Source organism: Scomber scombrus, chromosome 12, assembly GCF_963691925.1.
Source record: "Scomber scombrus chromosome 12, fScoSco1.1, whole genome shotgun sequence".
In the NCBI taxonomy this organism is placed as follows: Eukaryota; Metazoa; Chordata; class Actinopteri; order Scombriformes; family Scombridae; genus Scomber; species Scomber scombrus.
The window spans coordinates 30511880-30523766 of NC_084981.1; the positions used below are offsets into that span (position 1 = coordinate 30511880).

The window sequence follows — 11887 nt, forward strand, 5'->3', positions numbered from 1 at the left end:
GCCTGCTCTAGTCAAGGCTCCTGGCACTGAAGGCTGCCAGCACTCTGCTTTAACCGGGACATTCGCCACCGGGATACCAGCACCCCGCTGTCTCCTTATCGAGGTAACAGGATCACCCATATTCGACTACACCGATCCCTGCAAGTCATCTCTCCCGGGCAGTGACACTGGTATGTCATTGCCACTAAGTGCTACTCCTGCAACTTCATCAGACAGAACCATGCAGGCCAATTTTGGGGGTTCCATGGTGGATGATCGCTCTCCGGCCAAATGGCCAGCTGAGACCACCCCCTTTCAAACGTTTAATGTAACCTACCTGTCGTTTTATCCCGTCACTACGACCATTCACTATCCAGCTCCTTTCACACGTTCAACGTAACCTACATTTCTTTCTATCATCACTCTGTTCATTTATCAAAGCCCTTTTCATACGTTCAACATACACATCGTCCTATCTCGTCACTTCGACCATTTCCTTATCAACACCCTTTCATACGTTCAATGTAAGCTACAGTCGTCTTTTCTCGTCACTTCGACCTTTCATTATCAACGCCCCTTTCATACGTTCAACGTATCCTACACGTCGTCCTATCTCGTCACTTTGATCATTTCCTTATTAACGTCCCTTTCATACGTTCAACGTAAGCTACACCTCGTCCTATCTCGTCACTTTGACCATTCCTTATAAATGTCTCTTTCATACGTTCAACGTAAGCTACACCTCGTCCTATCTCGTCACTTCGACCATTCCATTAGCAACGCCCTTTCACAAGTTCAACGTAACACATGTTGTCCTAGTTCGTCACCATAACTATTTCATTATCAATGCCTCTTAGAGCCTCTCTTCATTGCCGAATTCAGACAAGTGCCTAATCATTCCCGGTCACACAGCACTTTCTCCACGTATCATCGTCACACCATTCTGAAGATCCGCTCTGTGTTGGTGGAGGTTTTTGGGGGTCCTCGTTGCCCGGGCGCAGCAGCGGATCCTTCATACGGCCTCCCCACACCGCATCAAGAGCACAAACGATTCATTCAAATCTTGTTAATAAATTTGTCAAACGTATCTCATTGGTGGTGTGGTCCTTGCTCGTGAAGAAGTTTTTAGTTCACTTTTATCAGTTAGTCTGTAAATCATTTTTGCTATATTCTATTTCCTGGAAATCTAATTATTTTGTTCACCGCAATTTTAAAAGTGTGACCTTTGTGTAAAGTGTAAATGACTGTGCTGTGCTGCTGGCTTCAATCAGTGACAAACAAATAAACTGTATGATTATTATAATCATTATTATTGTTACCAATATCTTCAGCAGTGAACAACTCAGTTAAAAAGTACTAAAGCTTTAACCTGCACATCGATGATCTGTGATATCTCCTCTGAAAATGAAATGAATCATTGATTGATTGAACGTTTCTTATCTTCATGTGAACATTTTGTTCTGCAGATCTGCAACTTTCCATCAAAGATATGATTGTAAATGTTTAAAATGATTCTGTTATCATGAGGTCTTTAGATCTGAACAGCAGTGACTGCAGTTAATAATTTACTTTCTGTGCATTGGGAGATTTAATGTTTATTGTTTTGTCAGTTTAACATCCTTCTTCTTATAATGTCAATATTTTAATTACAATATATTATTTGTAACTTGGACGATGATTCCAATCAACAAAGTCCTGATGCTGCAGAAAAGATGTGACTTTAAATATAGTTTACCATGAACCTCCTGAGTATCAACTGTAGTTGTCATAAAATAAATGTGTAGCTGATAATGTGTCAGTGTAGAGGTCTTTATAGGACTGAAGGTTAACAGCATTTACTGTTTATCATCATATGGCTGTTACATTGTGTTCAGACCAATGACAGAAAGTTCAGCCCTGCAGAGACCAGAGTGAACGCCCATCAGGAGATAAGAAGTCTGAACTTATTACAACAGTCAGAAAAGATTAGCCATTCATTTTCAAAAGAGACGTCCAACACAGAGATCATCAGAGTCCATTTGGTCTTCTCAGATATTCATCATGTGTGCTGCAAACTCTACAGGTAAGTTCAAGTTTTACTTTTTTATATAAGAAATCAGTTGTAATGTTTTACTTTACGTGAACTTTGTATGAATGTGTGTAAATGGTTAGCTTCCCCTGATGTGCAGGTTGGCACCCTGCGTGGTAGCTCCTGCCATCAGTGTATGAATGTGTGAATGAGTTGTAGTGTAAAGCGCTTTGAGTGGTCGTAAAGACTAGAAAGGCGCTATATAAGTACAGTCCATTTAACATTTACCTGTCTGATCTTAACCAGTCTTGAAATAATTAGTCAATTAATGAACCAACAGAAAATTCATGAAGAACAATTTTGAGAAAGAGAAAAACACTTTGAAACATCTGCTGCTGTCAATCTGAAGATTTGCTGTTTTTATCTGAATAAACTATAAACACCATTCAGCACCAACTAGCTGCTGTGTGAGAAACATGTAACACCTTATTAATTACATCTACACATGATCAACATCTCAATACATTAGCTACCAACACTATTAATACACTACATTCCTCCAGTAAGCTCACTTAAAATCATGTTACAGTTTTTTCCAATTGCTAAAACACAATTTTGAAAACTAGTCTGGTTTCATCAAAATACTTAACACAATTCACAAAACCACAAACTGCAAAATACCTCATATATCCTGCAGAATGAAGCACTGCCACCAAAACTTTTGCACCAACCGGCACAAACTTCATTCATATTACCAGATGTTTATCTAACCAACTACACACTGTTAGGCATAATGAAAAGCACTCTCATCTTTAGTTTGCTTTGCAATAATATTCTTCAGATTGTTCACATGCACAGCTGTGTCTGAACACAACGCCTCGTCCATCACTCTTCCTCCCTGTCTCATTCTCACCCTCCCTCTTCCTCTTCCTCTCTCTGCAACGTTTTCCATTGTTGTTGTAAAAAAAAAGGTGCTCACCTGTGGTCTTTTCATAGCGCTTACTTCCTGATTGAACTGGTAACAATGAACCATTGAGGTGTTTGGCAGGTGGCTCATATATTGGCCAATTAGCTCATGTAGTGTCATTTTGAATGGCAAACATGTGACTTTATGTCAGATTGTTGTGTCTTATGCAGAAAACCTGCAAAATGTGTGTAAAGCAGAAAATGTGTTTAGACTTTTGGAGACTTGAGAAGAGGTTTTGCTCTGTGTGTGTCACTTTAAATAATTGTGCTATGATGTCATTTTAGTGTGTTAGCAACTGGAAACAACAATAATATAATTTCACTGTGTGTTTCTGTGTGTTTGTCTGCAGGTTCTTGTGAGTGGAGGATTGTTCTGGTTGGGAAGACGGGAGTGGGGAAGAGTTCAGCAGGAAACACCATCTTAGGTGATGAAGTGTTTGAGTCTGAACTAGCTGCAGAGTCTGTCACATCTGATTGCAAGAAAGTAACAGGAAAGGTTGAATGGAGAAAGGTTGCCATTATTGACACTCCAGGACTGTTTGACACAAAGTTAACCAATGAACATGTGATTAAAAGGATCAAAATGTGCATCGGTTTGTCTTCTCCTGGTCCACATGCCTTCCTGGTGGTTCTTCAGCTGGGCAGATTCACAGAGGAGGAGAAAGAAACAGTGAGACTGATTCAAGAAACATTTGGTGAAGATGCATCTAAATACACAATGATACTGTTCACTCATGGAGACAGACTGAAGAAAAAAACCATTGAAGAGTTTCTCTCAAAGAGCGAGGACTTGAGCGACATCATCCAGAAGTGTCATGGCCGTTATCACGTCTTCAACAACAATGCTGACGACCCGTCACAAGTCAGTCAGCTTCTGAATAAAGTAGAGAAGATGATTCAGGACAATGGTGGGTCACACTACACCACAGAAATGTTCCTGAAAGCAGAAGAATCCATCGAGAAGGAGAAAGAACGAATCCTGAGACAGAATGAAGCCAAGAGGAAGAAAGAGCTGGAGGACCTGCAGACCAAATACAAGGCAGAAATGTTGGCGTTACAACAGGAAATGATGAAAGAAAGACATGAGATGGAAGCAAGGCTCAAGGCTGAAATACAGGCACAAACACCTCCAGTCGACCCACCTCGTCGTTCTGGCTGCGTAATCCTTTGAATCTGATCAAAGAATCTGATCTGTTAACTACCTACTGCAACAACACTTTAGATAAAAACCTAAAATCAGTGCTGAGTGCAATAAGAAAATATCATTGATTTCTTTATGATTTATTTGATTCCTTGTAGTTCTGTGATATGAAATGTTCTTCAGATCACCTGTCGTTGTTTAAATAGTTAAACTGATGTGATGATTTTATACTCACTGTTCAGCTAGATATGTGAAATTCTCGCATAAAAACCAGGAGGGGAGCTCCGGTCCTCTGAAATGATGCCAACGCGGAAGTAACTTAAAGCTGCATTCTATCAAAAGGCCACCAGGGGGTGAACGTTTTGGTGTCAAAAGGACTTCCGTCTCTATACAAGTCAATGGAGAATTCACCAACTTCTCACTTGATTTCTAACCTCAGTAAACGTTTTCAAAATGTGTTTATGGTCTCAATCGCTAGTTTAAAGCCTTCTTCAATGCAGTATGATGTTCATTTGGGACATTTTGGCCTCCCTGATTTTATATGTGATGATAAAGCAGGGTATGCATTAGGGCGTGGCTACGTCGTGATTGACAGGTTGATTGGTTCACAGGTTCAGGAGGGCGCCTCATGCTCCTCCTGATGCCCATATAAGTAGAATCCCTGTTTTTATTTTTCCCAGCATGCACCTGAAATTTTCAAGATGGCGCTGCTCAGATCCGATACTATTGGCCTCCGAGCAGCAGTCTAAAAACCAATGGGTGACGTCACGGATGTTACGTCCATTTCTTATATACAGTCTATGATTAAAACACATTCAGTATAAAACAGATTGTATTAATGTTGTTTCCAGTTTGAGATATGAAATAAATGACTATGGTTGAGTTCTGTTTCATGTTTCATATGATCTTTGCTCTTTGCTGTAACAGGTGTGTATGTAAAGACATTGAACATAAAGCTGACACTCAGTATATTAATATTAGGAAAATATATAATATATTAGACACACATTAAACCCGAACAGGAAGGTGACCTGGGTAGATATCTAACTAACAACTTTTACTTTTCTGCTGTAAAAGTTATTTTAATGGCCTGAATGAGTCTGAAGGGTTCAACTTCAGTCTTCATGCTAGTATGTGGCTCTGTTGGCCCACAATTAATTTTAAAAGCTTAAAACTGATTCTTGAGAATTTGGATAAAACAGGTTTGAATTTGGAAAATGAAAAAAATCAAATATTAAGAAATCTATACTTATATGTTTATAGAACACATTTTCTCAGCAATAAAGTAATATTTCGTTGCAACTTCCTGACTTTGTAATTGTTTTCATAAAATATGTGTTTTTCCTGTCATCACTTAGTTTTTGTCAACAGAGTCAGACACAATAAAAAGCTGATTATAGTAACTATTATAGATTTAAGGTGTCTTCACCTTTAAGTACACAAATATGTTGTTAAACGTTGAATATTCCATTTTAATCATTTTTTATGCTTTTTCACGTGTGCTCTTTGAGAAGTCTTATATAATGCAAGTCTTATAATTTACATAAATACAAAAAATAACAGTTTTAAACATTAATGAACACATTATATCATTTAAAGAAACAATTACTTTAATAAATCAGTTGTTTTGGAGAAATAGATTGAAAGCATACCATTTTAAAACAAACAAAGTTCCATCTGACGGTGGTGACAGTTTCATCATTCAAATCAATGCTTCCTTGTTTACCAACTTAATTTAACAATTTGGTGCAACACATAATTCATCATATAAATGTTATCCTTCTATATAAAATAACAACGATGAAAAGCAAAATATAAACTAGTATTGTTTAACCGTGCTGTTATAAACATCAGAAAACCGCTTTATATTGTTGAGAAGTCACTTGAAAAATTTGATCATTTTTCTCAAGGGGCAACTCCTAATAACTCACCATCTAATGACCCCCATAGTCAGACAGAGAACCAGACTGTTGATAAAAACACATTTTTAGATGACATACATGAGTTCTATACAGGAGCCATCTTGTTTTCCCTCTGTTGTTATTTACTTCTGACTTCTTCTTAAATCGCTTAAATTTATTTCATAATTTAGAAGAATTCTCCACATACAGTAAAGAGACAGCGTTGATCGTCATGGTTGTGACATTAGCAATATGAATAAATAACAAACTTACAGGAGCTTGTTTGGCCTTGTTTCATTTATCAGATGTGCAGAATAGAAAGGAATTGTCTGATTTTATTGCTTATTTATAAATATCTGACAGTGTTGACAAAAACTTGGGACACTTTTTTGGCAACCGCAAAATTAAAGTAAATATTGTTGAAAATTAACAGATTTTAGTTTTTAATGCTTTTCATTTGGCATTTATATAATAAACATTTTAAATATTTGTTCACAGCTTCATATCAAATTTAAATGATAAGATATTTTCTGAGGACACGTGCATCTGTTGGTTCTGGCCTTTCACATAATCAAATAATTTATACAATTATAAACAAACACATGAAAAAAAAGTTACATTTGTGCAAAACATCCTCAGATGATCAACCCTGAATATTTCAAATAAGAAAATTAGATTAATTTTCAAAGAAATTGGCATTATTTTTAGTGGGACATGATTTTGCCAAAGTCTTAAGAATCAGTGTTTACTCATATTTTAATTTAGCATCAAGCTGTCAAGTGATTACATTTAAAAAATGTTCCTTATACTTTGGTTCATGTAAAAATATGTGAAAACTAAAGACATTCCCAACAGTCATTTTGTTCTCAGTTAATTATAAAATGAACATCAGTAAAGATTCTTCTCATCAATCATTCCTTCATTAAGATGTGTTTCTGTGTTTGGAGCAGTAGATGGCAGCAGAGAGACGACTAACTGAAGCACACCTGTTATTAATCTGCAGGTTTTACTGATGCAGGCTGATGTTTTTATCTATATGTGTTCTGCTAATAAAAGTTATTATTCTACATATTTTGCTTTAGTTGTGAGTTTGTTTTATTAACTCCAAACCAGACTTTATTAATCCAAACCTACATTTCAGTAAACATATTTTCATATATGTTCTTCTCTTGTTTCTGACGAGCATTCAGGGATGTTCAGGCTCTGACTCATCGTCGTACTGAGCGCGCTCAGATCAGAGATACAGATCTGAAAGATAAACAGCTGTTCCACAGGAAGTGCTGGTGGGGCTGATGGGTAAATAACTCGATGTATTGTGATTGTTGATCTGATGGGATCCAGAGATGCACTCACATGAACAGGGAGTGTTTAACCTCCTCTATCACCACCAATCCACCGGTCTGACTTTTAAACTTTGACACCAGGACGTTTTTAAATCTGAGAACATTTTTGTGTTTGTAACTTCTGACTCTTCAGAGGAAAGGTTATTTTAGGAAGCTCTCTCCTCTCTTTCTCTCCTTTCATCTCTGAGAATCAGACGGACTCTGAGCTGCATGATGTCAGTTACTGATGTACGTCTGCTCCTGAATCTCAGTGAGGAGACCCAGCGAACTCTGTACTCACTAAATGAAAACTAAATTCACTTTGGATGTAAGTTATAATGAGTAAAATTGGGGCTTAAAACTCAATAAAAGATGCACTGCAGCCAGAATGAGCAATAACAGTCATTACAGCTTCAACATTCATACAACAGAAAACGACCATGACTGAAACATTTATTTCATCCCTCAAAGCTCAGATGAAATATGAGGAACATCTGGTTTGTTCTGCATGTGGCTTCATGCTTTATGTCTAAATATTGACAGATGATCTACAATTCATTCAGTGATGATTTTTCTGTTGGACCAGTTGGCTGCAGCTCCTCAGCTGATCACACAGATTAGTGTATCTGTAGTATGGTGGTTCTGGACAGTATTATTGTTTTCACATCATCTTCACACAGCAGCTGAAACGAATAAGTGTGTCTTTAAATTGAGAATGATGTGTGTATGTACCATAGACTGTATATAAGAAATGGACGTAACATCCGTGACGTCACCCATTGGTTTGTGGACTGCTGCTCGGAGGCCAATAGTATCGGATCTGAGCAGCGCCATCTTGAACATTTCAGGTGCATGCTGGGAAAAATAAAAACAGGGATTCTACTTATATGGGCATCAGGAGGAGCATGAGGCGCCCTCCTGAACCTGTGAACCAATCAACCTGTCAATCACCACGTAGCCACGCCCTAATGCATACCCTGCTTTATCGTCACATATAAAATCAGGGAGGCCAAAATGTCCCAAATGAACATCATACTGCATTGAAGAAGGCTTTAAACTAGCGATTGAGACCATAAACACATTTTGAAAACGTTTACTGAGGTTAGAAATCAAGTGAGAAGTTGGTGAATTCTCCATTGACTTGTATAGAGACGGAAGTCCTTTTGACACCAAAACGGTCGCCCCCTGGTGGCCCTTTGATAGAATGCAGCTTTAAGTTACTTCCGCGTTGGCCTCATTGCAGAGGACCAGAACTCCCCGCCTGGTTTGTACATACATGGCAGAGCAGCTGGAACTTCATTAACAGGATGTTCTGTGTTCTGCTACTCATCTATAACACTGACTTTATATAAAGAGGTCAGACTCCAGGTTTATATGTGGGATTGTTTATAATAAAGCAGCTCTTTAAAGTAAACACATCATTAAGTTTTGCATTCAGCCTGTTGTTGACATTTTTGAGGATTTTGACGTGTGGCCAACGATCAGTTGTGTTTGTCTATTCTTGGAAGTGATACAAGGATCTATTAAACTGTAGAGCCACACATTCAGAAATTTGACTGATTTATCAAACTGTATTGATTTATTATACTTGATTAAATAAACAATGAATCCAGTAAATAGATATTTCCTAAACAAGAAGGTGGTGCCCCTGATAACGAGAGCTTATACATTTAAACATCCAACATTGCTACAATACCAATATCACTGATTCTGATTTTTAAAATTAATTAAAATTACTCCCTTCAATTACATTTTAAACAGCACACTGATGATCTGTGATGTTTCCTTTGAAAATTAAATGAATCATTGTTCTAGTTGGTTGTAATGATTTAATGTTTCTTGCTTTCATGTGAACATTTTGTTCAGCAGACCTGCAACTTTCCATCAAGAGATATGATTGTAAAAGCTAAAGAGGTCAACTACAGTTAATCATTTACTTTGTGTGCATTGGGAGGTTTAATCTTCATAGTTGTGTTTATTAATACCCCTCTTCGTATATTATATATAAATAAATAAATAAGTCTTTCTGGAGCCACATTTTTACGTCTTCATTTGTAATTTGGGTTAAAATTTGACTCAAGAAACTCCTGCTGCTGCAAAAAAGATGTGACTCTTAAATCTTTTAATATAGTTTAACAGGTGTGGAGCTCCTGTCTGCTGTTGTCCGGCACTCAGACACGTCTCCATCAAATGCAACTTAAACACAACACAAATGCAAACTTAGGGCTTTTGTCCTCAGCTGCAACACAACTCTGCTTTCTGTGTGCAGCCCGTTCCAGTCCAGCCACGACTGCAGAGACAAAGGAGAGTTTGATTAGTCAACTTGCTCCAGCTGAGCTAATCAACTCACCTGGTGCTGCTCCAGCTGAGCTAATCAACTCACCTGGTGCTGCTCCAGCTGAGCCAGCTCTGCCTCTCTCTCCTACAGCTGACTGTCCGAACCACGCCCCCCCCTCCATGATTCAGTGTTTATCATCATATGGCTGTCACGTTGTGTTCAGACCAATGACAGAAAGTTCAGCCCTGCAGAGACCAGAGTGAACGCCCATCAGGAGATAAGAAGTCTGAACTTATTACAACAGTCAGAAAAGATTAGCCATTCATTTTCAAAAGAGACGTCCAACACAGAGATCATCAGAGTCCATTTGGTCTTCTCAGATATTCATCATGTGTGCTCCAACCTCTACAGGTAAGTTCAAGTTTTACTTTTTTATATAAGAATTCAGTTGTAATGTTTTACTGTTATGTGTCTGATCTTAACTTAATTATCTTGAAATAATTAATCAATTAATAAACCAACAGAAAATTCATGAAGAACAATTTTGAGAAAGAGAAAAACACTTTCAAACATCTGTTCAAAAGTCACCCTGATCATATTCTGGTTTCGAGTATTAAGTACATCTTACTAGTCAGTATCAAGTGTAATGTACTTTATTCTCAACTTAACATCCCTGAAAATATTAAATAAATGTTAATCATATTTAAGCATAAATAATATTTATTTAAACTAATTAAGTAAAGTCTACTTAATTTTTTCACAGACGGGAACATCACTGTTATGAAATTATTAAGTAAATCTTATCATTAAGAGAGTAGATTTTATTATACTTTTTTATTTTATATGTTTTCACTGATTCAAATACATTGCTATGAAATAAAGTCTACATTTCTGAATAGGCCTTCTGTGAGCAGCTAATGTAAAGCTAGCAGAGCTTAATGAAGAGGACAGCTTCTTACCTCGAGAGAAGGATCAAAGGGGAGAGCTGTATTTCTGTCTCCATATGTTAATGAGGTGGGCGGTTCTAACATTAGTCTTAAGGTAAAGGTAAAGTAAGTATAAATAAATATGTGTTCTGAGTTTGACATTCCACAGAAAAGTGTGTTGTTAACCACCCTGCCAAATGTAAATGATTTAAAAAATCGCCAAATATGTGAAATTAGGCTTCAAAGTTCTTCAAAAATCAGCCTCTGGTCTCTGTCTCAAATGCTGTGGGCGTTCCCGCCGAGTTCGCTGAAGCCCCGCCCCCTACCGAGTGTCACCTGTCAATCAAAGTCACCACCTCTACCAGAAACATGGACGCTATTGCTGTGAAGCTAGCTCGGTTAACTGGCAAAACAGACAGACAGGAATTAGCCAATCACAAAAAAGTAGCTCAGTTTCTGCCCAGCAACAGGTTGCTAAGGACAGCTAAAGTGGTTGCTATGACGATGTGTGAGAATCTGCTCAATCTGAAAATGTCCCAGAATTTGGCTTCTGACAAGGTCCCGAACAATTGCAAACTGTGAAAAAACCGTAACTCCTGTCCAAAAACCGAAAACACCGTGAGAGACACAGAAGCCGGCAGATTCTGACAGTGTTTATTCTATTCAGATACTCCTTAAAATGAGCGCGTAAGCTCAGTGCGAAGACAGAGTGAGATTCTTTTGGAGAAAAAAAGACGATTACATTAGTGTCAATGGGGAGCGAGACAGGTATTGCCGCCGGTCTCGGTCCCCCCGTTTAAATTTTGTGCAGACCCCGCCTGTCAATGTCACATTTTATGAATCCCAACACCTATGTCTACATTTTGATATAACATTTTTTGTTTCCTTTTCACGGTTTGGCCGTGAGCTCGAGTTAAAAATAAAAATTAACTTTATTTTTTAAGGCTTCTCGCACTCAAGCTAACTGACGCTTCCACTCTAACTTTGAAGAAAAAGTGATTTCCACTCCTCGTTTGACTGCTCATAGTTTGAAAAGTTTAAATGTTATGTAAAAACAGTTTGGTGTTTTGGAGAGAGCACAAGTTTTCCTCCGTTTTAAAGTTTTAATCACATTTCTACGTGCAGGTATGAGAGAGCTAGGTGACTCCGACAAAAGGTGAAATTTTGTGGGTTTTTCAAAAAATTCCCATTCATTTCCAATGGAGAAATCTCCTGGTGTTTTTGGCAATAACTTTGGTGGAAAATTGGAATTTCAACACCAAAAGTCACAGCACCTCTTTCCCGATCGAGCCGCACATTTTGATAAATATATTGTCGGGGTTTTCTCAAAACTCCAGGAGGAGTTACAAGCCGAAATTTGGCGGAA

General features: G+C 37.8%; 1 protein-coding gene across 1 annotated transcript; it reads left to right on the forward strand.

Annotated features, from left to right (window-relative positions):
- Positions 1 to 3290: 3290 nt before the first annotated feature.
- LOC133991575 (GTPase IMAP family member 7-like) lies at positions 3291 to 4124 on the forward strand (the record flags this gene model as incomplete). Its single annotated transcript, XM_062430030.1, has 1 exon — positions 3291 to 4124. A coding segment is annotated over one exon (834 nt), but the record flags the coding sequence as incomplete, so codon positions are not given.
- Between the last annotated feature and the right edge of the window lie 7763 nt (positions 4125 to 11887).